Source organism: Eptesicus fuscus, chromosome 3 (assembly GCF_027574615.1).
Source record: "Eptesicus fuscus isolate TK198812 chromosome 3, DD_ASM_mEF_20220401, whole genome shotgun sequence".
Classification (NCBI taxonomy): Eukaryota; Metazoa; Chordata; class Mammalia; order Chiroptera; family Vespertilionidae; genus Eptesicus; species Eptesicus fuscus.
In genome coordinates, this window is record NC_072475.1 from 1,346,754 (window position 1) to 1,373,582 (window position 26,829).

The 26,829-nt window shown below is 61.0% G+C and overlaps 2 protein-coding genes and 1 long non-coding RNA gene across 5 annotated transcripts in view; 1 reads left to right on the plus strand and 2 right to left on the minus strand.

The window, feature by feature from the left end:
- Positions 1 to 4,092: 4,092 nt before the first annotated feature.
- On the minus strand, positions 4,093 to 10,373 carry CFAP298 (cilia and flagella associated protein 298). Of its 2 annotated transcripts, none has more exons than XM_054713431.1 (7): positions 9,889 to 10,373; positions 8,088 to 8,255; positions 6,789 to 6,856; positions 6,298 to 6,456; positions 5,572 to 5,703; positions 4,726 to 4,821; positions 4,093 to 4,393 (listed from the first exon to the last, which is right to left on the minus strand). In XM_054713431.1, the coding sequence occupies exons 1-7, from the start codon at positions 10,025 to 10,027 to the stop codon at positions 4,283 to 4,285; spliced, it is 873 nt and encodes a 290-aa protein (XP_054569406.1). In that variant the 5' UTR covers positions 10,028 to 10,373; the 3' UTR covers positions 4,093 to 4,282. The 2 variants fall into 2 exon arrangements, with proteins under 2 accessions (XP_054569406.1, XP_054569409.1); XM_054713434.1 differs by lacking the exon at positions 9,889 to 10,373 and adding an exon at positions 9,246 to 9,329.
- Positions 10,374 to 11,859: 1,486 nt separating this feature from the next.
- LOC129148404 (uncharacterized) lies at positions 11,860 to 24,125 on the plus strand. Its single transcript, XR_008555436.1, has 3 exons — positions 11,860 to 11,916; positions 14,860 to 15,026; positions 23,152 to 24,125. It is a non-coding gene; the product is annotated as an uncharacterized LOC129148404 (long non-coding RNA).
- Positions 11,903 to 26,829, minus strand: part of SYNJ1 (synaptojanin 1) — a 57,507-nt gene continuing 42,580 nt past the window's right edge. The window contains exons 23-29 of one of the 2 annotated variants that reach the window (XM_054713396.1): positions 25,290 to 25,499; positions 24,449 to 24,601; positions 23,649 to 23,687; positions 21,226 to 21,320; positions 19,868 to 19,985; positions 19,572 to 19,765; positions 11,903 to 14,626 (exon numbers count right to left, since the gene is read on the minus strand). In XM_054713396.1, coding sequence (XP_054569371.1) covers positions 13,868 to 14,626; positions 19,572 to 19,765; positions 19,868 to 19,985; positions 21,226 to 21,320; positions 23,649 to 23,687; positions 24,449 to 24,601; positions 25,290 to 25,499 — 1,568 coding nt within the window. In that variant the 3' untranslated portion in view covers positions 11,903 to 13,867. The remainder of the gene's footprint in view (positions 14,627 to 19,571; positions 19,766 to 19,867; positions 19,986 to 21,225; positions 21,321 to 23,648; positions 23,688 to 24,448; positions 24,602 to 25,289; positions 25,500 to 26,829) is intronic. The other variant, XM_054713402.1, reaches the window with a different exon arrangement.

A 26,829-nucleotide genomic window follows, 5' to 3' on the forward strand; every position in this document is an offset into this window, starting at 1 on the left:
CGGGGGGAGGGGGCACTGACTCTCCCTCCGCCTCGCAGTGTCGGCCGGCCCGCGGGTGCAGATGTCACGTCCACAAACAGCCCGGGCCCTCGGCCTCCCTCCCTGACCAGCAGCAGTACCCGCTCCTCCCCCCTCACTCACGTTTAATTTTCTTTAAAAAAAGAACGAGAGCGACGACCGGGACTGAAACTCCCCTGCAGGCTTGGCCGGAACCCAGAGGGAATATTCGTTTCAGAAAGCCACCCACACCTTCAGCCTGAAGGTTCCCCTCTCTGCGCGTGGAGGCGGGGCCCCGAATGGCGGGGACACACTGGGCGCCGGGAACGTGAACCGGGAAAGGGGAGCGGGCGGCGACGGAGACGGGCTCCTGGGGAGGGGGGTCTGCCGGCCTCGCCCTGGGGTCCCAGCTCGTCCCCTGAGACGCTCTGCTGGGGGGAGGGGTGTCGCTCGTTGTCCCTTGTGCCCTGAGTGCAGCCTGCGGTGTGACTGCCGCTCACACAGGCGCCGGGGGGTGGGGGAGGGGGGATCCATCAGCGCCTTCAAATTCCGCCCGCAGCACCGACAGCGTCCGCTCCGCCCGCCGGGAAGGGCTCCCTTTCATTGCCCGCGTGTTCAGTGCCTCCTCCCGGCTCTCGGCAGCTGTTGAGGGACAAGCAGAGCACACGTGTCTGTGCATGCATCCCTGTGTGCATGTATGCACCTGTATGTACACGTGTGCACACACGTGTACCTGTTCCCATGGGTATGCACATCTCTGTGTGTGCGTGCATACCCATGGGAACAGGTACTACATGTGTGCATGGCTGTGTCTGTGGTGGGGGGATGTGCACGTGTGCGCACATGCGTGTCAGCTCCCTCAGTCCTGAAAACCCCACTGTGGCGTGACCAGATGTGGGGCGCGGCCCCTCTGCAGGGGGCGCTGCGGGTGTGAGCGAGGGGCCGGCGGCCGCAGGGGCTCTGGCTCCCGGTGACCCAGCTCCGTTCCCGCCTCGGCACTAGGAGGCGCGTGGCCGAGTGACAGGTTGGCCCCCGGTGCCTCGGCTTCTCTCTGGAAGTTCGGCCGCAGCAGTGCCGTCCAGGGCGGTGGCAGGCAGGCAGCGGGCTAGGGCTGCCGAGTGCTGGGCGGGAGGGTGTCAGAGCCGGGAACCTCACACGCACCACCGGTGAGAGCAGCCCCGCACCCCCCCAGCGGCTCCGTGGCCAGGTCCCCGGGAGTAAGTGGCTGCATGCCCACCGCCGCCCACCTCCCTCCCGCCTCGGCGGCTCCTGCGAGGGCCTCGGGGGCCTCGGGGGCTGGTGGTCGCCGCCCACCCTCCTCGATGGCGCCAGGTGTTCTCTGTCTTCCGCTCTCGCGGTGCCGCTCCGTGCGGTGGGCTGACCGGGCCCCCGGAGTGCCGGGCCGGTGCCCGGAGACTGGAAACGGTCCCTCCTGGGGGGGCGGGGTCCTGAGGTCGTGGCCCCGTTGGAGCTCTGGGCGCGGTGGCCCTGGGTGTGTCACGTGGGGCCAGTTCAGTGATAAACGGAAGTGGATGTGAATGTGTCCCCTCCAGTCCCGGCCGTCGGGTCTGTCACCGTGCCAGGGATGCGGGTCCGGCCTGTCCAGGTGGCCCCTCCCGGCAGAGGCCACGCCCCAGGGACTGGGCAGCAGGCGGCCGGCGCAGCCGCGGGAGGGAGGCACCAGCCAGTGAAGCACCGGGAGGGACGGCAGCGCCACTCGGTGGGAACATGAGGCACGTGATGGCCACCCTCACGCCCCGGGGCGGGGACCACGCCGTGGCCCCTCCGAGGTGCCGGGCCTGGGCCTTCCCACCAGAACGAAGACTTCGGACTGAACTCTGAGGTCAGAGGGGAGCCCTGCAGGCGACCGAGGCGGGGGCACCTCGTTCCCCGGCCGGCCCCCCAGCACGAAACCCCCCCTCTGATGTCCGGGGCGCCCACCACGGTGCGAGTCCTCACACCCTGATCCAGTCCCAGAAGCAGGGAGGTGGCCGTGTCCCCCCTCTCCCCCCGCCCCCTCCCGCCCCCTCCCGCCCCCGCTGTCTGCTCCGGCCCAGCTCGGCCCACAGACGGGCAGCGGGGGGCCGGGTGCGCCTGCCCAGGACTGAGGAGCAGGAGCGAGAGGAGTGGGCGGGCGGCGGGCACAGGGTCTGCTCTGCTCACCGGCTCCGGCAGCCGGGCCTGGGTCCTGCCCCTTCTCCCAGCCTCCCACTGACGCCCGAGCTCCGCAGGCCCCCCGGGACTTTCCGCTGCTGCTGCCGCCGTTGGTCAGTCCCCCTGTCGTCCCGCCGGAACCTGATTAGCCCCGGGCTCCGCGGGACTCGGCAGGACGAGAGGTGGAGGCCGCGCCTACCCGGAGGCCGCAGCGCCCTGAGACTCCCGGCCGCCTTCTCTGTCACCGGGAGACGGGATGGCGCTGAGGTGCTCCTGTATTTCACGCTAATTCTTCAGCGGTGGCATTGCAGCCCTGGCCGGCGGGTTCAGTGGTTAGAGCGTTGGCCCAAACAGTTAGGACCGAAGGGTCGTGGGTTCGATTCCCGGTCAAGGGCCCGCACCTGGATTGCTGGTTCCATCCAAGGCCCTGGTCCGGGCCCGCGTGGGAGGCAACCAATCGGTGTGTCTCTCACATGGATGCTTCTCTCTCTCCCTCCCTCCCTTCCGCTCTAAGAAGCATCAGTGGGAAACGGCCTGGGTGAGGACTAACAACAACAAAACAACCCCCCCACACACACACCCAGGGGCCTCCTGAGCGCGGGGCCCCCGTGAAACACAGGAGTGAAATGTATGCAAGGTCTTCACGTCACTGGACGGCGGACAAGGAGGGCCAGGGCTCGGCCGCAGGGGCGGACCTCCCCGGGGAGCCGGAGCCGGAGCGGGAGCCGAGGGCCAGGGAGACCCCGGCGGTGGAGCGCCTAGGATGGGTGACAGACAGGACAGGCGCACGAGCACCCGCCAGGCTCCCGCCGGGGAACCGGCTCCGCCTCCGAGTCCAGGGGTCCCCAGTGACGAGCTCGGCTGAGTGTGGGGCCGGGTCTGCGTCAGGAAGTGCCTGCTTCCCGCGGCCGAGAACTTCCTCCCCCTGACGGCCCAGGCGCACCGGCTCACAGGCCCGGACCATTCTCTGAGGCTCCAAACAGACTCAGGTCCCTAAAGGCGGCTCGTCACCGCACCCAGCCCTGGGCCGGTGTGACCGATGGCGGTAGCTCTGGGGACCGGAGGCGGCGGCAGGCGCGGGCGCCCGTGCATCCTGTCTCAATCGCAGGCGGCGGCCATGGAGGCTGAGCTGTTCTGCGTCTCCGCTCAGAGCACACTCTCCCACAGATGACGACGCTGGCTTTATCAATCCGATGGTGCTTGCCAACAGTCAACCTGCGGTGTTTATTTTCTAGACATAGTCACTGATTTTTGAGTTCCATCAACATAAAACTATGAAAATCTTATATTCAGTAACTTAAATCACATTTCCTTCCCAAGGAAAAATCAAGAGCTTTGCCATTGAAAAACTCACCAGTTCCATGTAAGTTACCCCAGAAACCCAGACTTTCTGAGCCTGAGCCTGAACCTGATCAGTTGCAAGAAAAGGTGAACCTCTGTTCAGGTGGCTGAGCGCAGGGAGGGGGGAGCAGGGAGGGGGAGCAGGGAGGGGAGAGCAGGGAGCTGAGCTGAGAGCAGGGAGGGGAGAGCAGGGAGCAGAAGAGGGGAGCAGGGAGGGGGGAGCAGGGAGCAGAAGAGGGGAGCAGGGAGGGGGGAGCAGGGAGCTGAGCTGAGCGCTGGGAGTGCAGACACTGCCTGGGAACATCAGGTTCCAGGTCAGACGGCCCGACTGCCCCTCCATCTGGTGGAGCCTCAGCCAGGAGGTGACCTTCACCTGTGAACCGAGCTGCCGGGCTCCAGTCCCTCTCGGACAGATCTGCAGGCCAAGGAAACAGGGGCAGGCGGCGGCGCCCTCTAGTGGCCACTGACGCTGAGCTTCCCTCCAGGGCAGCGGCCTGAGAGCGTACACCAGCCGGAAGGAGGGGCAGGTCCCCCTCAGGATGGGCCACAGGAGGCCCTCAAAGCAAACCGCCGCGGGAAAGAATGCAGGCAGACTCCGAGGACGTGTGAAGTCTACGACCTTTAATCAATTTTATCGTAAAACCTCAAACTCGGAAACTAGGAAACCTGGAAAACCCAAGGTCCTTCCGAGGGCTGAGCGACCCCTCAGTGGTCACGGCATCCTGTTGCTATGGTTACCGTCTGCCTGCAGAGAGGGGAGCCGGTGCTCTGGCGCTTCTGGCCGGGAGCTTCACCTCGGCCTCCACCTGATGTCCTTCACGCCTTGGAAATGCCTCTTCAGCGCGGTGCTGTCGGCCCACGGGGAGTTCAAACACGAGTCGTCGTCGTCTTCTTCCAGTTTCTGGAGAGACACGTCTCACTGAGGGAGGCAGCTCAGGAGACTTTGCAACATGAAGTGACGAAGATGAACCGTAACCTCCCCCGCCGCCCAAGCAGGACGCTTCCAGACGAACCCGGGGGCGGGGTGTGTGTGTGTGTGTGTGTGTGTGCGTGTGCGTGTGCGTGTATGTGTGTGTGTGTGTGCGTGTGCGCCTGGCAGGACCCACAGCCCAGCAGAGGCCGAAGCTCTGGAAAGCCCCCCTGCAGCACTGCTGACCTGAGGGAAGCGGGGTGTGTGTGTGTGTGTGTGTGCGCGCGTGCGTGTGCATGTGTGTGTGGACACGGCTCCCGCACCTTGAGCTCCTCCTGCCGGCGGTGGTAGAACAGCATCAGCTGCTTCTGCTCCTCGCTGCTGATGACCGGCTCCCGGGCGGGCGCGCCCTGTCCCCGCTGCGAACACGGGAGACACGGGTTAGGCATGCGTCAGGGACGACCAGGTGACGGGGAGCCAGGTGACTCTGTCACCGCAGAGGTTAACAGGTCGACCACGAGTCCCGGGGCCTGGCTTCCGCCGCCCGCGCTGGGCCTCGTGGTGGACAGGCAGGGCTGGCCCACGTGAGCCTGCAGACCGGGGAGGGCAGATGGGAGCGAGTGGTTGGGGCGCCGCGGCCACAACAGCCTGAGCCGGAAGCCGCGGGCACGCGCCGACCCCCCTCCCTAGACGGCAGCGCTGGGGGCTGGGCAGGCTGCTCCGGGCGGCTGTGCGTTTCGGGAAATACTTTCACCTAATGTAGCCCTCGTTCTTTTAGGAAGATACATTCCGTATCGGTTTCCGGGAGGAAGGGAGAGGGAGAGAGAGAAACATCCATGACAAGAGGACCACTGCCCGGCTGCCTCCTGCACGCCCCACACTGGGGACCAAGCCCGCAACCCCGATATGTGCCCTTGACCGGAATCGAACCCGGGACCCTTCAGTCCTCAGGCCGACGCCCCATCCACTGGCTCTCCGTGTTGAAATGAACACGGCGGCCCCGTCCCCATGAAGACAAGCCCGGTGCTGCCAGCTGCTCCGCCTCCCTGCGGTCCGGGTTGGGTAAGAGGCCGGTTTACTCCGAGTCCAGGCCACAGGCCGCCGGAGCCGAGTGGAGCCCCACCCCAAGGGCGTCAGCGGAGCCACAGCAACGGCCGGGCCGCGCTCACCTGCTGGATCTTGACGATGATCTTGGTCTTCTCGTTCCTGCCCACGTAGTCCGACAGCGTCTTCGTCCTGCGCAGCTCCTTGGCGGCCCACCACAGCTGCGCGTCCGGCTCCGCGATGACGCTCAGTGCCGCCTGGCCGCGGGGGGACCCCCAGGTCACAGGACCCACAGTGTCCCCGAGCCGGGAGCCGGGCCGGTGCCAGGACCTGCCCCCCTGCCCGAGCCCCGGGGGGGCACGGACTCCCCACCGCGGGGCCCTCATCGGGTGAGCGCCCGCCCTGTCAGTGTCAGCCCCGCCCTGACTGCTCTCCCCGCCAGGGAAGCGGGCGAGCCCACCACGTTGGGTCCCTCGGAAGGGATGCGGAGGCGCCCAGGAATGCTCTCCCCCAGGATGAGGAAGAACGAGACAAAGGGGAGCGCACGAACAAGCGGAAGGGCCGGGACACCAAGCCCAGCAAAGGGACCAAGACGTTGGGGTGCAAACAGGCACCAGTTAGGGCTCCGGCTTCTGGTGGCCCCAAAGGCAATGTCTCAGTTCCTGCCTTGGGCAGCCTGGCAAGCCTCCCGCCGGGTGGGAGCCACACCCTCGGCCACGCGCACCCTCTCGCCCACCTCCCCCCACCCTCCCACCCCAGATCAGAACTCCCCTCTGGACAAAGCTGCCCCCGGAAGAGGAGGGGGAGACCGGGGCCGCTCTGGGGGGAGCGCAGGGCGGAGAGCCACACACCTGAGTGCCCGACAAGTCTTCCTTATTTTCAAATTCCATCCGGATGGGGTCGTAGGGCGGCAAGCCCATGGGATACACAATCATCACTGCCCCCCGGAGCTGGTCCAGGGCGTCCTGCACCATCTCCATGGTGACGCACACACCGGCTTCCACTTGTTTCTGAAAGCGGCAGCGGTTACGACTCGCAGCCATCAGTGCACAGGCGTTTCCCCAGCTCCTGGGCCAGGCGAGGCGTCTGCCTCGGGCCGGCTGCTGGCTCCCAGTCTCACGGGTGGAGGAGGAGCGTGCCCGGGCCGCATGCCCACGGGCTCCACAGGGAGCCCACACCCTGGAGCCGTGCATCCTGCCGACTGGGGGGACGGGAGGGTCGGGGCGAATGGCACAGCCGTGGAGGAAGCCAGGGCCCCCCACTCGCCCCCGGAGCTTAAAGCAGCAGGAAGAGGGAGGCCGGTGGGCAGGGACTCGGGACTCGGTCTCACGGACAAGCTCACCTTGGAGATCATCGCTCTGGCTTCTTCCAGCGTCTTCTTCAGGACTTCCTTCATCTTTTCATTTGGAGCTGCAGAAACAGGGAGGGGGAGACGCCGCCGTTACCTCTCCGAGCGCCCAGCCTTCATCGGAGGTGGGAGGCGGCGACGTGAGACGAAGCCCGGCCCGGGGAGGACAGACGGCTGGCCGTGCAGACGGGAGGGCGCCCCACGCACAGGGCAGAGGAGCAGAGCAGGGGCTGTGCGGGCCCAGCGCACAGTTCAGCCCGTGGTGGCCGCCTCCTGGCCACCGCTCAGCGTGACGGCAGCGTCACCGCAGCCACAGACGCTGCTGAGACAGGTTGGGGGGCGCACCCCAGTACAACTGTACAGAAGCCGGTGCGGTGGGGTTGGGCTCGGCGCCCAGAGCTGCTCAGCCCTAACAGGGAAAAATCCCAACTTGAAAGTTTAGAAGCAAAAACAAGGGAGACGGAATGTCCAGGCCTAAGGCGATGGGCAAGGTCGGACCTTGTGTCCTTGAGGGCGGTGCCGACCAGACACGGAATACCGACGCTCACAGCTCTGCCCTCAGGACGGCTTTCCGCTGATGCCGTTCGTCCAGAAAGCAAAGTCTCTCCCGGCTGAGAGCGAGGTTAGGCCGAACAGGCACGGAAGACAAGCAGCCACTTTCCGGTGGAGGCGCGGGAAGTGCTAGAAATTCCTGTTATCCCCAGTACACGTGTTTACACAGGAAATGAAAAACACACACGCCAGGGGAGCGTGCACACACCGTGCAGGACACGCGGTATCTCGGTGCCCCTCGCGGTGTGGGCACAGCAGGCACGTGGGTGACTGTTGGTGACAAGGACGTCACTGCTGCTGTGCAGGTGCAGAGGGACAAGCGTCAGAGGAGTCGCCGCCCCCTCAGCCACCCACTGGCCGGCCGCGTCCTCTCCTGGGTGCACCGCGAGGGTGACGGAGACCCAGGGGGACCTGGAGCTGCCGTCACCGCCTCTTCCCCACAAACCTCTCACGAAGCCGGTTCTGCCCATTGTGACAAAACACCCTTCGGTAGGTTTTCAGTGATCCCCCCAACTCTCAGGCTGTACCATATGAAATCGCCAATTTTCAACCACTTGTGACCCACAAAAACGGCAACTTCACATGGCTCCCCGATACATTAAAGCGAGCTCACCCAGAGCACGGCAGGCGCCGTCTTCACCCCTCACCCCTCGGGCCGGCGCCCGCCAGGGCTCCCTGACTTCGCTCCTGACCAAGCCGCCTCGCCCAGGCCGGGTCAGGCCTGCGGAGCGGAGCGCTCACCGTGGCCGTTCCTGCGTCCGACGTCGTCCTTCTTAAACACGGCGCCTCCGCTGGGCACGCACTTCTCACCCCACTCGTCCCGGAGCTTCAGCTCCTCCACCTGCTCGTCCGTCAGGCCTTGCATGTTCGGGGGCAGGAACACGCCGTGCTCCGCCAGTTCTTCCATTTCTTAACGACAGGAGAGACAGCGCGTCCACCATCGTCACCGACACCTGTCCCCGGGTTAGGCGTCTGCCCGGCGGCTCGAGGTTTCATTGAATGAACGCTTAGCTACCTGACGCGGGCCAGACCCGCGTGTGACCTCCAGCACATGACCCTCCCGTCCGAGGTCAGCGGCGGCCACGGTGGGCGGCGGGCCGGACTCCCCGGGCTCGGGGGGCACAGACTGACATTCGCCCCCGGTCTGCACACCCCGCACGGGCGTTCCGCCTTCCAAGTCTGTGCTCACACACTCTCGGATTTGCCCCCCCATCCCCCCTGCAGCTGTGCTAGCTGAGGCTGCTCAGTCCAACGGCTGCTATTTCACAGGCAACTTTAGAAAAACACTTTCCAAATAATTTATGTAAATCCAACCAGCGGAGGGCTGGAGGCAGCACACCTGGGAAGCGGAGAGCAGGACAAGTCCCGGTTCCCTAGGGTCGTGCTCGCTGTCCCGATGATGGCTTCATGTTTTCCATTCCACCAACATTCACTCCCAAACCCGCCCACGTTTTAACCTGACAGTGTTTCCTTCCTCCCTCCCTCCCTCCCTCCCTTAACCAGACACGGTCTCAGGGGCTGGGCCTTCCCACACCCCCGGAGACACCGCATGTGGTGTAACTGCATGGAGTGGTCGTGACACCCCCCCCCCCCCCCCCAACACACACACCCTGAGCCCCGGCCGAGCAGCTGGCCTCGCCCCCTAGCTTTCCCTGCCGGGCGCCAGGCCTGTCTGGACGGCAGCGGGCAATGGCCACCTCAGAATCCATGCAGGGACCTAAGTGCTCGAACAGGACGGCATTCAGCGCCACATTTTCATGGACAATTTTATACAAATAGGTCGAGTCCCCTTTCTCCCCCAAACGCTTTAATTTTAAATTAACATTTACTGTGGAGCTTGTTTTGGGGTAAGGACATTTATGAATAAGTGACAAGTATTCTTCATGAAGACAAGGTCACCTGTTCTGGTGACAAGCTCCGCTGCCGTCCGAGGGGCTGTTTGATGTAATAAAGTGAAATCCATGTAAAAGGCCGCTCCGGCCACATTTCCATCGCTCAGGGCCCCCCGGGGGCCCCGAGGGGGAGGAGTGGGGGGCCCTGGCTCAGCCTGGAGGGCGGCCCGGGGGGGTCCCCCACAAAGCGCTCCCCTCAGGGGTCTCAGCACCGGCCACTCTTTCCAAGCGCCAGCGCTCGCCCCGTCTTTGGGGTCCCTCCTGGCGCTCTTCCCTCTCCAGGGGGCTCCCCGCGGCGCCCCAATCCTGGCCCGAGACACTCAGAGCCTCCTCGGCCCCCGTTTCTCTGCATCGCTGGTGACCCCCATCTCAAGCCCGGTTGCTGCTCATCTGTACAAACTTGACTCCTGTCCCCGTCCCCCCCCCCGGCCCCCTCCCGCAGGCCCCCCGCCCCGGCCCCCCGCCGCCCGGCCCCCGCCCCCGGCCCCCGGCCGCCCGCCCGCGGCCCCCCGCCGCGGCCCCCCGCCCCCCGCCCCGGCCCCCGGCCCCTCCCGCAGGCCCCCGGCCCCCTCCCGCAGGCCCCCCGCCCCGGCCCCGGCCCCCCGCCCCGGCCCCGGCCCCTCCCGGCCCCGCCCCTCCCGCAGCCCCACCTGAGCAGAGGCGCTGCACCTTGAGCCGCGCGTTGTAGACGCGGGCCACCTGCTCCGTGAGCTCCCCCAGCGCCGCGCTCCCCGGCGCCCGCAGCAGGAACTGGCTCTCGTCGCCCCGCTTCACGTGCAGCAGCACCATGGCGCCCCTCGGCCCCCGGGCACCGCCGCCGCCCGCCTAACCGCCGCTCCGGGAACGGCACTCGCTCCCGGAAGTGACTGTTGCCAGGAGCAACGGGAAACAGCGTCCTGGGAGGCTGGGGGGGGGGGGGTGGAGGGGCGGCTGCTCAAGTCCGAGCCCGGGGTCGGGAAGCTGGGTGCGCGGGGCGCCGGCGACCCAGTCCCGGGGCAGGTGCCGCCGCCCAGGCCCGCACGGAGCCCGGGCCCGACCGGCCAGCGGGCTCGCCCCGCCTCCGGAAGTGACTGTTGTCTGGGCAACGCTCCCAACAGACGGAGCCGCGGAGGCAGCGGTTCGGGCCGAGTCCACCCGGGAGGACGGGCGGGCGGGCGGTGAGCGCGCGCGGGGAGGTGAGTCCTGTGCCCCGGCGTCAGCAGCACTTCCGCCTCCTGCAGCGCCCACTTCCGGGAACGCCCCGCTGCTTCCGGTCCGGACGCTGGGGTAGCGAGCTCGGGTCGCCGCCGCCGTGGGTGACGCTCCGCTGGTCCTGGGCGCCCGGGGGCCGCGGGCCGTGTCCGCCGCGGACGCATCCGGCCCGCCCGTCCCCGCGTCCCGAGGGGCTGCCGCCGAGCCGCCAGCCGCAGGGCCCGGTCCCCGTGGTCTGGCGGAGCCCGGGCCGCAGTGACGGCGGGACAGACAGCCCGGGCCCCGAGGGCGCTGCGGTGTCGGGGGGACGGCCGGGAGCGCCTTCAGGGGGACATGTGCCGAGGCCCCGACCACAGGCTCCCCTGGTTCCTCCTGGGAGCGGCCGCCCCTGTGACGGACGTGACTATTTCAAGCACCCGCCGCCCTTTCCGACCCCGGGCTCCCCCATCAGCATCCTCGCGGCGGGTGGCAGCGGCCGAGGCCGGGTGACCGTCCGCCTGGGAACGCCCCATCCACTGGGCCGGGAAGCGGTGGAGCCCGGGCGAGTGTTCACCTCCCTCCCGCGCTGGCGCCGCGGGGCAGGACCGCCCAGACCCGGGGGCAGGCGGGGCCGGGCACCTCGGCAAATGCCCGGCTCCTGATTGGGAAGGAAGGCCCCGGTCTCCGGTCTCCGGTCTCCGGGGGACACTTCCAGCAGGAAGAGGAAGTGACTGCTGGTACACACTCTGGAGGAATCTCCGAGTAAAAAAGCCATCTCCACAAGGTTACATACCATATGGACCCATGTCTTCTTTATTTTTAAAAGTATATTTTTATTTCAGAGAAGGAGAGGAAGATAGAAGCATCAATGATGAGAGAGAATCATGGATCGGCTGCCCCCTGCACACCCCACACTGGGATCAAACCCTCAACCCAGTTATGTGTCCTGACCAGGAATCCAACCGTGACCTCCTGGTCGATGCCCAACCACTGAGGGCCAGGATCCATTTATATAAAATTCTTGAAGTGGCAAGATTACAGAAATGGAGAATAGACTAGTGGTTACCAGAAATTACGGACAAGGGGAAGGGTGATGGGACGGGAGGTAGTGGGAAAGGGCAGCGTGAGGGAGGCCTTTGCAGAGATGAAGATGTTCCGTCTCCATGTCATGGCCTGGTTGTGGCACTTACTAGTCTTGCAACATGCATCCGCTAGGGACAACTGGTAAGGGTACCTGGGATCTATTTCTTACAACTGCATATATGTCTCAAATTATCATAAAATTACAGAATAAGTGCACAGCTTCTTGATGATGATCACTAATCTCAGTACCTTGCTTCTCAGAGCGTTGAGAAGTAAAATGGATGAAAAGAAGATCTTGAATTAAAATACCTGATTTGACAACAAGAGTGAATCCCCAAATGCTACTCACTTGTACATGTCAAGGTCAAGGAAGACAGCTGAGAAAAAGTCTTCCCTCTGAGCAACGTGGTCGATATGGAGAGAAGGTCTGTTTATTTCACATGACAGCACATTTCACAGGATATGTACAGAATGTGTACCACTGACTGTAATATAGGCTTCTATACAGTACAGTTATAAATATCGTGTGTCACATAAGCAATAAAGTTCTTACATATAAACAGCAATCTACTGTGGAGAACAGAGAATTCACAGAACTCCTCAATGTCTAAATTCTGCTGCTTTAATGGAACTGGTCAAGGTTTCAGTAAGACAGAATAATGGCCAGTTATCGGCAGCGTACCTTTAACTTCCATAGCTTTGTGCACTTTCAGCAACTTGCCGAGTCCAGTTTCCGGATCAAGGCCGCGCTGCTGCACGGTGTGTTTCAGGCAGTAGTGTAGGTTCGCCGGGAGACTGCTCACAGAGCCGCTGCCGAAAGGAATTGTTTGGCTAATAGAGAGCAAATACCACACACTGATCACGTAGAAGCTAAAGCCACAGTTTGGACAAGTTAGTTCACATATGAAGCATCCGGCTTAGAGGAATACTGCCGTTGAAGATACACTGTTGCTGAAATGCTTAGAACCTCAAAAAGCACAACAGAAAACTCACAAGAGTTACTGGCTGTGAACAGAGAGGATTACGTCTATAAAAAGAGGATGCTGGTAACATTTAAGCATTTAGAATGAAGCACTTTCCCTAGGGATTTGCTCTCTGTGGCTGAGTGCAATGCAGTTCTGTGCTTCTCCACTCTCTCACCACGGACCCCGCTCCTGCTCTCCCCGATGCACATCCGTCAAGGTTCAATGAGGACACGGGGTTTAGGTGGACACACAACGCTTTATAGGAAGGAGCGTTAATGTAAGTCTTACTGGGTCCAGATGACTTTAGCTTGAATTTACAACAAAACAACTGCCCAAGGATTCCTGATTGGGATTACTTAATGATATCAAAATACTACATTCTGTAAAAATTCCGTGTGCTTCATAAAAGCGGGGTCAGTGGATGCAGCAGAGCAGGAGAGCTTCCAGCAGCGCCCCGTGGGCCCGCAGCCTCCTCAGGGGGAGCAGACCTGCAGGGAAGACCCAGTGCAGAGTGCACCCCCCACCCAGCTGCTCTCCCAACTAAGGAAGCTCCAGAGGCAGAGCAGCCGACGGGAGGCGGAGGGAGCGGGCAGCACACACCGTGTACAGAGGGGACACTTGGCACTGAATTTCTCACCGAACCCACGGCACGTGCCTTGCAGACACGCGCCACCCGCTCCTCGGAAAGGGCTGGCATGTCTGCAGGACGGACCGCGACACGTGCTTCCCTCTCAGGGGCCTGGATGGAGAGTGCCGAGGGGTGTGTGTGTGTGTGTGTGCGTGTGCGCGCGCGCGCGCGCGCGCAAGGAGAGAAAATGCTGTTTCAGGAGTGAGGATCATTCTAGTTTTGGAAAGAAAATTAAAGAAATGGCCAAATTTCACTGACAGCCGACTTTCTGATAATGAAATATTGAGAACTCTCAGAGCTTTCAGATACAGATTTGGTCTGGGTCATGCCCTCGAGTTTAGGTGACGAGTGTTAGAATGTGTGAGTGCATACACCACACGTGTGCGCATGTGTGCACTCACTCTAAAGCGATGCCTCTCAGAATCCCGTGTCGGCGTCACGCGGACAGCTCTTTGGTGACTGCTGTGAGCGCAGGGCCAGGCCGGCGGGAGCTGTGGGGCTTCCCGAGGTCCTCTGGAGACTCACCAAGGATCTGAGTGGGGTCTCCTTTCCAGAGGAGTTCTGAGCACTTTTATGGCTCCTGCTCTCAGTTACCCAACAAACACACCAGGACGCCAGTGAGTGACGAGAAGGGTTTCCCTATTTCCAATATACACACACTCCAACGCTGTACACAGGACACAGTGGTATTTCTGGACGTCAGTGCAGGAACAAGGACTATTGCACGTAACGGAGAACAATGCGGGTCTCGCTCAGCCAGCACGGGAGCGCCGTGGCCTGCGGCTATCTCTCCGTGAAGTCCAGAGCGGGAGCCGCGGAGGCCAGAGCCGTGAAAGGGTCGGCTGGAGGGGCGGGGCCTGCGGGGAGCGCAGAACCGGGAGGCGGGGGCGGCCTCCTCGAGGGCAGCGCACAGGGGGGAACACCCGTCCCTTTACCCCAGTCATCGCCAAAGGTCACGCCGGGGCCGGAGGACAGGCCGGGCCGAGGGCCCAGGGAGCCCGGACCGGCTGCCTTCGACTTCGCCCTCACCCCGAAGTCCTCTTCCTCGAAGGTCACCCACCCCCGCGGGGGGCTGGCGCTCACTGTGGCCTGGGCCTGCAGGTGAGCGCGGTCCTGAAAGCCGTCGGGCCCCGGAGGAGGGAAGGGCCGCGCGGCCGCCTCTGTGTCCCTGGACGGGGCTCTGAATGGGTTCGACCTGTCGGCGGAGAGGTCTGTGCCAGGGGAGGTGTCGGCGGGGAGGTCTGTGCCAGGGAAGGCCGGGGCGAACGGGTTCGGAGAGCGCCGCGCGTGCTCCTGGGATCTGCTCCGCGCTGGAAGCGGAGGCAGTGCCGGCATGCAGCTCACGGAACTCAAAATGCTGCTGTTACTCTGGGTGGCAGGAGGCAGGGGGACCACGCCCGGGGGGCCCGGGGCGAGGACAGGGGCGGGGTGCACGGGCGGCTGGGCCTGTGGCAGGGCAAGCAGACTAAGTGACAGGTCTTCAAACGGGTCGCTCCTCGAGGGCGATTCCAGTCTGAGGGCGGGGACGCCGTTGGGTTTCACCTGGAGAGAAACAGCACGCAGTCAGAAACACACCGGAGTGACACGCCTACTGCCACTCCCTGCGCTGGCTCTGTCTCAACTGCTCTCGCTGGGGCAGGCACAGACTCAGAAAACAAAAGGCAGCTTGTGACCTTGTTTCTCTGGTGGGTTAAGATAAACAGCTAAATCTTATTCTTGAAAACCCCCAGCTAAGTAAATCCCTCTATTCAATAGAGCTTGTTTCGTTCATGCAGGTACTGATCTGGTCCATGGAATCGTCCGGAACCAGCGAACGAGTTTCGCTCAGGCCCAGCTCTCTGAGACGGCAGCACACGCCGAGAACCTGCTGATGCTAAGCCCGTGGAATCCCAGCCCCACCTGTGACGGCGGCGTGGCTTCCCTCCTCTACATCCACGTTCAGGTGCGGCTCATGTGCCAGGGAGACGCGAGCGCAGGGACGAGCATGAACCCCCAGTGCGCTGCGTCCGAGCGAGACCTCGCCCTCCTTCCCGGGGGACGGGCGTGCCGCCGCCTCAGCTTTGGGTGTCCTAGCGGGTGCTCCTCTGTAGAAGCCGCTGGAGGGACGGACGGCTCCTAACTGACCCGCCTCATCTGGTAAAAATGGCCCCGGGCACCCAGGTGTGCTTGGCAATCATCAGGCAGTGACCTGACACCCATCACTTACAAAGCCCACCGCCTACTGGGTGTGTTAACTCCGTGACCACAGCGCAGCTGAGCCCGGCGTGGTGCCCGGTCCTGGCACGTGCAGCTGTCTGTGCCGGGCTGGAGGTCAGAGTCCCGGCTTCAGTGCACCGTGGTGGCTGGGCCGGTGCACAGGAAGCCGGGAGGGAAGCGCAGCCGCACTGAGCTCGGCCGTCTCCCGGGGAACAAAGCCAGGATCCCAGCCACAGGGCAGAGCAGCTGCCGGGCACTCAGTTTTAATTTGAAAATGCGGGGGACGCCTCGGATGGCAAGGCCTCATTTAAACACAAAGCAAGCCTCTGGGCTGAGAAGGAGAGGAGAGGAGAACTCTAGCTCAGGACATGGAGGCTACAACATGAACTTAGCTGTTAAGCCAACAACTAAACGTTCATGGGCCGCGGCAAACCAGGGTGGCGGGTCCCCCTCCAACGCCCACGGGCCTCCGAGCAGGGCCTCGGGCCTCGGACAGGGACGGCCGCCTCCGGAGGGACGGGGCGGTCAGTGAGCAACTTCACGTATATGAGCGTCTTGTCCAATTGGCCTACGGCGTGCTTTACACTTGAACAAATAAGTGTGTTTTTCTTCGAACAATGACAATCAATTTGTAGAAAATGAGAGCGTGAACATGTCTCAGACTCTAAACTGTATTCTGAACTGGAGGTAAGCGGGCTCACACATGGAAATTCCTTCAGAGACGTCATGAAGTTCGTCAACTCCATATGCCAGTAACGTCTGGGTGGCTCATGGTTAACACAACAAAACAGAACAGGGCACGGGACCGGGTCTCCACGGCAGACACAGCCCACACGCAGACGCCACAGGGAGGAGAACGGAAGGGCTGAGCGCGCAGGCGGCGGCGCTTTCAGAGAAAGGTGTGGAGGGACCTTTCAATAGCCCGGATGTGAGACTGACTTTCCACCTTTCCACACCACTGAGTCTTCCTTACTAAAAACAATTTGCAACTAAAATTATTTGAAAAACATTTTTCCAAAAGAAACCCAAGGAAAGAATTATGCCAAGAATCAATTTAGTTTTGCCAAATAAGACTTTCATATACATAAAGCTTACCTTATTGAAGTTACAAGTTTTAGTTTTGTTAATTTTCATTAAAAACAACACACAAAGCAAAGTATCATAAAGCATAAACAAGAACAACTAAAATGGTTCCTAAAAATTAAAAATACTAAGGAAAAAAAGCAGGTCTGATGATATGAGAACAGTTTATTAACGTGACAGGTGCTTAAAAACGGGTGACACGGAGATGTATGAAGCAGAAGACCCATACATCTATGCGCTGCGACAGGTGAGAAGCGGGCGGAATTGAGAAACAGTCCGATACCTGTTACCCTGACGGCCGCTCCTGCTTGGAGAGAGGAACACAGACAGCAGAGGAGAGAGTTAGCCGCAGCCCCGCGGGGCCCTCCCGGCGCCAGCTCACCCGGAGCAGTGACGCTGGCAGGTCACAGCGTGAGTTCAAGCAACAGTTCCAACTTAGTCATTTTGAACAAAAAATGTGTTGCTGAATTAGGCCTCAAAGTTCAGTTTTATCTGAGGTTGATTACTAACCAACGTATTTCAAGTTTATTCCAAAAATAATAATCCAAATAGGTTTTCAAAGCTCTGAAATATTCTAAGCAGCCCATCATGGATGAACTGTTTGCATTTCCACCCCCCTTCCCCCCCCACCCCCCCGCCCCCTGGATTCAATGATGAGAGAGAATCACTGACCGGCTGCCTCCTGCACGCCCCCCACTGGGGATCGAGACCGAAACCCGGGCCTGTGCCCTGACTGGGAATCGAACCGTGACCTCCTGGTTCATAGGTCGACACTGAGCCAAACCGGCCGGACTCATGTGTGCTTTTATGTTTCAAATACTTTGCAGATTTGGGGCAGAATTAATAAAGACATAAAAGTTACTAAATGTTCAATGCTAAGGCTATTTCATATTATCAAAATATCAAATATGTTGTATTTTAAAATCTCATCCTTTTAAACTTATAGCCACTGCAGAAGGTTTTGAAGTTATAGATGTTCATTATGTCTTGAACAGGCATTATTCTTACGGTTCAAAGTTTCAAAGGAACACGAGGTAAAGCACTTTCCCCTCCTCCCGCTTCCAGCATGTTCCTCCCGGGAGGCCCACAAGGACAGCCTACAAAGAGCAGGACCCTCGGCCCCACGGTGTGGCCCGGCGGTGTGGCTCAGTTGGTTGAGCATTGTCCCAAGCACTGAAAGGTCACCGGTTCGATTCCCGGTCAGGGCACATGCCCAGGACGGTACGCACCCCATCCGTGACATCAATGTTTCTCTCGCCCCCTCTCCCTGCCTCTCTCTAAAAATCAATTAAGACATTTAAAAATACATGTACACACATATCACTCATTGATAATAAAATATATTTTCATCATCAGAAACTTAAAAGAAAGTGTGTCTGTGTATATAGTGTTCACAGGAGTTAGACATCGAAGACTGAGGCAGAAAGAACACTTGGAACTAAAACCCACGTCTTGGGCAGTTTCTGAGGAACCGAACACCAGATTCCAGAACACCATCTCCCGGCCCCCAGAGCACACGCTGCCTCCACGGCCACGGCCACGGCCACTCCACTGGACACCAGGCTCGGCGCCATGGGGAGGGCCCAGAAAATGGCCTCAGCCTCCTGTCCTTTTGTCACAAGACGACCTTCTGCTGAGACCGACTCTTCCCGGACGGCCGGCTCCGGGCGTTTTCCGGAGCAGTGAGGCCTCACCAACGTGCGGCCAGGCTCCGCGACCGTCAGCGAAACCGGGTCAGAGCGTGAGACCGGCTCTCCCCGCCACAGGCCACTGGCACGCACAGGCCGTGCCCAGGGCACCCCGTGGGCGTGAACACGGAACCGGCACCCGCTGCCGCGGACCTACTTTCACGCTGTCGAAGAGCCTTAACCATCACAGAGCTTTAGGAAGGAATTCACGTCGCTCTGGAATGGCAACAGCGCCTCTCTCACCGGGGGACGGAAAGGACCGGAAGGCTCAGAGACACCGACAGCGCTCCTGGGTCTTCAGGACCCTCCGTTTTCGGAACAAAGAGCTACAGCCACGTGGAGGCATGAACTAGCATCGAGCACATGTTACTCTCTTGACTGCTGTCCTGCTTCAGCCTTTACAAAGGTGACCACGGTCTGAGTGTGCTAACTGCGGACAGTGTTTACAATCCTGAGAGTCACGTTTACTTTAATGCTTTTCACTGTGTAGAAGCATAAACTTAACTTCTGCCAACTAGGTGGACACACTCAGACATCTGCAAACTAAGTGCAAACACAACTCCTCAATGTGCTGCAGGGACACTGCCAGTACGTACTGGTTCTTACTTAACCCTCCCGAGCTTTAAAAGCAGACTTAAAACTTGACACATTTCCTTGGCCTTGATGGTCTTTCCAGTTAAAGTTTAGGATAAAATAAAATGTAAGGCCACATAACAAAAATGTACTTACTAAATGTAAATTTGATTCTAGTAATTTTGCTGAAAAGATATAACAAAAACCAAGTAAAACAGCACCCAAATAAAAACACAATTCCACTCGCGTGACTGCTCCTGATAGGGTAACTGTGATGGACATGTCAGCCGTCGCTGCGGGTGCCACCCCTCGGGCCCACGCGCGTCCCTGCGCTGCTCTCACCCTCTCCACCACGAGGGCACGCCTCCTGGACGCTCTACGCGGGGCAGTCGGGTGGGGCTGCCACACCCACCGCCTAAACCCCACAGGACGGCTGTCTCAGCTCCCTGGGACCCAGGGCCCCCCCCCCCCCCCCCCCCCCCCCCCCGCGAACCCGGGCGGCGGCAGCGGCAGGAGTGTCCTTACGGGCCATTAACCCCACGCCATGGCCAGGGGCCGCTCCGACGTCTCTCTCCAGGAGTGAAAGCCCAAACTAATTCACTGGCTGTGAAAGCAGCACGGAAAGCCCACACTGCCATCCATCCGACTCATCCACCCCCACAGTAAATTATGCATGAAACAGTCACAGACACTTTCAAAGCCCACAAGCCGCCTGGCAAGTCCCTGAAGCACCCACTTAGGCTCACGCTGAGAAACGCGATCTAAGCAACAAGTTAAACAGAAAGGCGAACCCTGACATCCCTTTGTCATGTGACTAGTCTGACGTCAAATGACACTCACGGGTTGAAGTCGCGTCTTAAGCTGCTATTCCTACTAAAGAGCCAGCCAAGTCGGATGGCCATCTGTTCACTGAGATAAGCACGCTCCGAGACCGCCACGGGACTCACCTGCGGCTGCGCCGAGGGTTCAGAGGGCAGGTTGTGGGAGGACCTGCTCCGCGGCGGGGGCTGGGGTGGCGTCTCCAAGCCGGGCTGGGGGGCGGCCTGAGGCGGCGGGGCGGCTGTGGGGACGAGGGGCTCCTGCATCTTCGGAGCAGGCGGGGCGGCCTGAGGCTTCAGGGGCTCAGGAAGAAGAGGTGAACCTAGAAAGTCATGTTCCGAGTCAGGAGCTTCCTGGGAAGCCGTGTTGAACCCCCTTTTCACCGAGGCTCGGGGCCTCCGGTAGATCTCGAGGCCGTGCCTACCTCTGGGGACTTCGGAGGCTCTGCCCTGGCTCTCGGCAGCCGGCCTCCCAGCAGACGCCGCGGACGCCCGGGCCTGGCTCTGCGGGGCGCTGATCACCCCGGCGCGGGGCGGGATGGTCTGCATGGGAAGGAAGCACATGCCGTCAGCTCAGACGCTCGCTGCTCTCAGCAGGTGCGACTGGGACCCCCGCCCCTGCATCCCCTCTGCTTCCTCTCCTCTCCTCCTCCTGGCATCCCCATCTGGGCGGGCTGGCTGCTCGGATTCACAGCCACCCCCGTTTGGAGTCTGCATTTGTGTTTTCCAGTGGACACGGGGCCCGGCGCCGTGTGGCTGGAGCTCATAGAGGCATCTCATCTTCAAAGTGCCCCTCGGCCGTAGACGTCGCCTCTCGTCTCTATTTTAAGTCGAGAGCAGGCATGGCTGCGCTTCCCAAGGCCGTAAGCCAGAGAACAAGGCCAGGCCCACCCGCCGGGCAGCAGCCGCAGGGCGGTCCCTCCCCACAGGCCACGCCCCGGACAGGCAGGCGCAGAGCCTGCCGCTGAGGAAGGGAGACTCGGTTCTGGCACAGGAGGAGCTCCCGTGACTGCTCAGCTGGTCCATTAGGTCCATGGGAGACACACTGGTGAGAAACAGCTTTCTAAATCCTCACCCGGGAATATTTCACACTGATTTGGGGGGGTTGGGGGGGATTGGGGGAGGGGGAGAGAGAGAGAGGTGTGGTAGAGACGGTGAAGAGCCATTTGCCATCTTTCTGAGCACAGGAGAGCGGGCAAGGAGTCCGGGGCGAGCTCCCACAGACAGGAGAGTGACGTTCAGGGCGGATGGTAACTAGAGCTACAGGAGAGAAGGCAGCAATCTCTAGCTTAGAAGTTTTAAGAGAAGTCTGATTAGAAATTAGACGTGGCTTGTGAATTTCTAGTTATTGTAACAGGTCCCAGTTCCCGCTCTCCGCCGAGGGCTCCCGCAGGCCGGGCCACTGACCAGCCCACACCACTGACCACTGTCCACTTCCTTCCTTCCTTCTTTGCATGTCTCCCATCCCGAGAGCATCTTCTCGGGAGAATAATGGACAACTGCGCGGAGAAGGGAAGGCAGACGAGCGCACGGGGCAGCCCTGCCCCGCTGGGGCACCGTGAGCACAGCTCTCACACGACTCCTTCTCCCGAAGTCCACCACAACGATGGACGGTAAAATCCTTCTCACGGAAGGCGGCTATACCCTCATCAGCCCAAAGGAAGGAGAGGAGAGCTGCCCGGCTCACTCCCTCAGAGGCAGAGGCCTTGACGGTAACCCTTGTGGCTGGAAGCAAACTGAGACCTCGAACCCAGACCGCCCGCCCCTGGCAGGTGCTGCCTACCGGTCTGGTGGTGCCGTGTCCAGCGGGTCCTGGGGCCGCGAGTCCCGCTGGAGGGGAAGGCTGGCTGCGGCCTGGAACGGGCATCACACGTGCATCTGAGGTTAAAGCAGAAACAAGAAACCATCACTGACACCCGTCTCGTCACGGATCCGTTCTGAGGAGAGCGGCTCAAGCCAGGCCCTTTACCTAGGTTTCCTCTCCGCGTCGCCCCGGGGCTTTGGGGCGCTTGAGGCGGGAAAGAAAAGACCAGTCGTAAGTGGACCGCGCAGCACAGGGCCGGGCTGGGGCTGCCGTCTCTGCCCGCGGAGCGGAGCGCGAGTGGTGACAAGGACGTGGCTTTGGCTAACGGTGAAGGTCATCAGTCCCGAATGCCCCGAGAGGGCTCCTGAGCACACAGACCCGCTGACGGGGGCTCCGACCACACGCTCGGGGCGGCAGCATGGGGTGGGCGTCCTGATGGTAAAGGGCCCGGGAGGAGCCGTGTGGGGTTTCTGTGACAATCCCACGGCTGAGGCCGGAGGCAGGCCATCTGCCGCAGGGAGAAGTGGGCCGCGGTGAGAGGAGACCTCAGGTTGAAAGGAAATGGTTATGAGACGCATCAGCCCCTCAGGGACTGTCATCAGAACGAACGGCTTCTACTCTCAATCGTCTTTTAAGCAAACTTAGATCAGCATCACCACAGATAAAACTAGGTTATGTGAAGTCACTCACAGGTAATTCCTGGACCTGAATTGACAGGGCTTATCTATAATTATTAAAAGCTCAGGGTTAGAATAGAACATTTCCAAATATCTGACTTATTCTGACGAGGATTCTGAAAGTATTTTTCTTAAAATAACGTACAATAACTCCACACCCTGAGCGTACGTGAAACAGATGCGAACAGCAGGACATGGCCTAGGAGCCGCAAGGAAAGGAAGGGTGCCCCCTGGAAACCGGGCAGGGCAAGGAGGCGACGAGGTGCACGGAGGGGGCGCTCGTGGCTGGCTTGCCTCCTGCACTGGACGGGCTGACGTTGAGAGCGCTCGGCCCACGCGCAGCCAGCTGCCCCGGGACCGGAGGCTCCCACACCTTCTTAGAGAAAGAACAGGAGCCGGAGCTGCTCGGGGCCACAGCAGAGCAGACGGCGGCACACAGACAGCCTCTGCGTTCAGCTGACTTTTGCAAAAAGGCTCTGTGTCTCCGGTGAGCGCCTTCTAATGTGTCAGGACAAACCAAGTGACGCAGACGCCTGCCCACCGCCTCCCTCCCTGGAAGAGCGGAGGGAACGGCCTTCCGTCGGCGCAGCCGCTGCAGGGGAACGTGTGCGGGGAGAGCTCTGCCTCCCGCTCCTCTCACCCCCGGGTCAGAGCTGAGCCCCTGGGAGGAGCTCCAGAACTCACGGCCAAACGGGAAACACTCAGTTTGAATTTCATTTTAAATTTCTGAGACTGCATTAGTCTCTCAAACTTCATTTTGCTTCCTTATTTCTAAAAAACTCTGAGTCCTAGAGTGACTTCCTCTAAGCTTACTGCCTTAAAAGCGTTACTGGTTTATAGGGGAAAAATGCACAAATACTGCCTACCAAAGAATTACGAAGAGAGGCAATTTAAAAAAACTCAATCGGATTTGTTGGTAATATGATATACGTTTTCACAAATTCATTAAAAATTTACTTCCTACTGGTTGTTTTCCTCATTGCAGGAGAATATAAGCAGAATTATCAAGGAAATTAAACTAAAAGCAGGAGTCTGAAACAGGAAAAACGAACATTTCTGAGTCCACGGGAAATGACCACCTGGCAGCATTTTGCAGCTGTAATGCCGAAATAATTCAGCAATCAGATATGTACCTTCCACTGAGCTCTGGAGTTTCCCCATGAACCAAATAAGCTATATTTAAACCCAAAGTGGTTCGTTTGCTAATAAAAATTGTCCTTATGTCTAGAAAACGGAGGCGTGAGATCCACGACAAGTAAGACAAGGCCACGCAGAAGGGAGGCCGTGTCCGGACGGCGATTCTGCCGAAACGGAGCTCGGGCCGCCCTGGCGTCACGGCGCGTGTGGGCTGCTGCACGAGGCCGCCCTGCAGTCCCTGCGCTGAGCCCCCGAAGCCAGCACGGCTCTGGGGAGGGAGCCCCCGAAGCCAGCACGGCTCTGGGGAGGGAGCCTCTGCAGCCACACGGACTCCCCTTCCGGAGGCAGGTGCCTGCGGCCTGGTGAGTAACCGCGCTCCGCCCGGGAGCGGGCAGCCTGTGCAGTGTTCCTGATAACACTGAGCTCTAGGCCTCACTGAACAGGAACAGAGTGGGAGTTCGGAGCCATTAAAAATATAAATGCCATTCACTTTGACTTTTATCAAACAAACCTAATGCCTTTCAGTTACAGGGTCAAACTCCAAACGCCACGGCCACGTGCGCACGTGATAACAAACATGACGGTTACCTCCAAGCTCCTTCCTGGCAGGCGCCGGACTCCTGGCCCCTGGGCCACAGGACACGCAGCAGAGAGGAAACGACAGAGTAAAGCGTGAGACGCCAGATCCGCTAGCCCTGACGCCGAGCACCACGCAGGAGCCATGGATTAGTAGCTCGGTGTGACAAAAGCTGTTATTTAATGCAAGCACTTCCAATAACTCCCGCAACAACACATGCTTATTTAGAAGCAGTTAGCCCTCCCTGGTTTGGCTCAGTGGGTAGAGCGTCGGCCTGTGCATTAAAGCAGCGGGTGCCAACTGGTGGTGTGTAAGATCCGAAAGGCTGGCGACCGCTGGACTGAAGGGTCCCAGGTTCAATTCCGATCAAGGGCACATGCCCAGGTTGCGGGCTCAGTCCCCAGTGGGAGGCGTGCAGGAGGCAGCCGATTCATGATTCTCTCTCATCATTGATGTTTCTATCTCCCCCCCTTTCTCTCCAAAATCAATTAAAAGAATACAAAAAACATTTACACAAACACGTCAAGCTTCCCAGTACGTATGCGTGTTCTCTGTGTCTGACTGTACAGCAGTCAGCACACTGCATCCGACAGCAGCAGTGACGCGGACTCTCGCACACCTGGAGAGGCGGTACGGACGCCTGGTGGGCGGCCCACCCACGGCCGCGTCTGCCCCGTTGTGCAGAGAACAGCGAGGAAGTAGCAACAACGACAGGAAGACTCCCATCTAGAAGCTGAGGCCTGAGATGTGCAGAGCTTTTTAGTCGCGGGCAGGGCTTTCTGTCCAGGAGGGGGGCACGGTGGTCTGTTACCTGAAGGCGGAGGTGGTCGCTGCGGGGGCGCCGGCCGCGCCGGAGGGGCCCCCGGGCGGGGAGGCGGCGGCCGCTTTGGCTCCAGGACCTGCGGAGCATCCTTCTGGGGCTGCGCGGCTGGCGGCGTGTCCACGGGAGAGCCTGGAGGGGCACCTGGAGAGGAGAGCGGGGTGCAGGGGTGTGAGCCGAGGGATGTGCTTCCTGCATATGTACTGCACATGCTCTGTCTGTCACTGCCTCATCTGTGCTGAAGCAAGATGACATGCATGTCAGTGCCGGTAACACGTGCAGCCGTGCCTGTCAGCGCTCGGTGCTCGGAGCGGCGATGGCAGCCCGGCAAGCTGGGTGGCTCCTGCAGCCGCCGGCCAGCAGAGAGGGGAGGAGGAGGCTGGCTTTCTCTCTGCCTCACTGAACGTACTTAGGAGTGGAACGGGCAGAGCAGAGACGCGAACGGCATGGAAGGTGATGCCAGCGTGGACAGCCATTGTTCACGAGACAGAAACAGCTTCCAACCCGGAGGACTGACTACAGTGTCAACGCGAACGTTTGCTTTGTGGCTTCCCGTCTCGCGTGACAGCGGAGGCCACGGGCGGCGGCAGCGCTAAGCGACCAGCCGGGCTCCTCCTGCCACAGGGCCAGGCGTCCGTTAAAAGGCGGGACCGCCAGGCCCAGGACGGTGAAGACCACGTCTGGGGTTGTTTCCACGCGGGCGCTCCGCAGAGCTCCCCCTTGCGGACACGCGAGCCTCCGCCCCTCTGCACAGGACAGCCCCGCACAGACTCCCCGGGAGCTCAGGCACGGGGTGCGGCCACCGGAACCCGACCCGGAACACAATACCCACTCTGTAAGGGCGGCTGCCCCGGAGTCCTGGATGCGGTCCGGCTCGGCCTGACGGGCAGGGAGGGCAGGGGGCCGTCCGCTATGGTGGGCGACTGGCAGGGGCTGGTCCGCGGGGACGAGCTGGGGGACGCGCCCAGGCCGGAGCCCGGGGCCGGCTGCAGGTGCTGGGGGAGCGCCTCCTCCACCTCGGCGCCGTCCTCGTCCACGTCCCCTGGGGAGACAGGGCAGGTCAGCGCCGGCCTCACCGTCTCAGACACGTGCTCGCCAACCTGGCTTCAGGGCCAGGCACCCAGAGACACGCTGCTCTGACACGGAGCTGCCCGGGTTACGCAGTGGGCATGCCTGGAGATTTACGGGTAAGGAACTAGAATCAGCACAGACACGCGGACAGGAAACGCATCTCAGAGCAACAGGCCGTGGGGCCAGACTGGCCTGGGCTGGCCTGGCCTCCACGTTCCCTGGGCAGATGGCCACCTGCTGCTGTCCCTCCACCTTCACTGCTGTGGGCGTCCCCTCGCCGCCCGCCGGCCCCGCTCCCGGAGCCTCCGGGCCCCCACCCCACCGCTCACAGGCTTCCTTCGCTTTAACGGAACTGGTTCTCCAGCCTCCGTGTCTGACCTCAGGGCTGCGAAGTGGGGCAGGCGTCCTGCAACCTCATTCGAGCTGCAGAGCACGGGTCCTCACGGACTAAAGGCTACTCCTCCGCGGCCCTGCCACCCGGAATTTCCTTCCCACGCGCTACCTCGCCGCCATCTCCAGCCCCACCTTCCCCCACACTGACCCGCTCAGGGCGAGCTGGCAGACAGCAGCGCTGTACGTGACATCTTTCGGGGGAACCAGAGGCCACGTGGACAGCCCTCCAGCAACCTACATACCCTGGTCTCGTCCTTCCCCTCAGAACACCTGCCCCAGCCCTGCACTCCCTCCGAGAGAACAGACCCCACGCCCTCCACCGCCTCCTCCCGCTCTCCGTCTCCCCCGTTTCTCTCCTTTTATTTTCTAATCCTCACCCGAGGATATTTTCCCATTGATTTCCTGAGAGAATGGAAAGGAGAGAGGGAGTGGAGGGACAGAGAGGGAGAGGGGGAGGGAGAGGGAGGGAGAGGGGGGGGGAGGAGGGGGAGAGAGAGAGAGAGAGAGAGAGAGAGAGAAGAGAGAGAGAGGCATCAATGTGAGAGACACATCAACTGGCTGCCTCCTGCACACGCCCCAGTGGGTCTGGGCCGGGGAGGAGCCTGCAACTGAGGTCCGTGCCCTGGACCAGAACTGAACCAACCGCGCAGCCAAACCGGCTAGGGCTGAGCCAAACGTCTTTAAGGAGCATCTGCAGACCCTGCCCGCCCCCCTCCACCACCCCCTCCACCCCCAGCACTGCCCCCCCCCCCCCCCCCCCCGGCTCTCAGGAAGGCCCCAGCCCCTCTGCTATCTGCTTCAGGGACAAGCGGCCGCCTTCTCGCCTCCGCTCTGCAACACAGGACACACCGGCCACTCCCTCTTGTTGCCATTTCGTCCCGTGATTTCTAAGCCACTACTTCCTCTCG

Excerpts from the sequence above, each read along its gene's own strand:
- CFAP298 (XM_054713431.1), bottom strand. The coding sequence starts at position 10,027 with ATGGTGCTGCTGCACGTGAAGCGGGGCGACGAGAGCCAGTTCCTGCTG. Across the intron at positions 6,457-6,788 it reads CCAGAGCGATGATCTCCAAG|AAACAAGTGGAAGCCGGTGT; the intron begins GTGAGCTTGTCC and ends TGCCGCTTTCAG. Across the intron at positions 4,822-5,571 it reads TCATCGTCAAGATCCAGCAG|CGGGGACAGGGCGCGCCCGC; the intron begins GTGAGCGCGGCC and ends CCGTGTTCGCAG.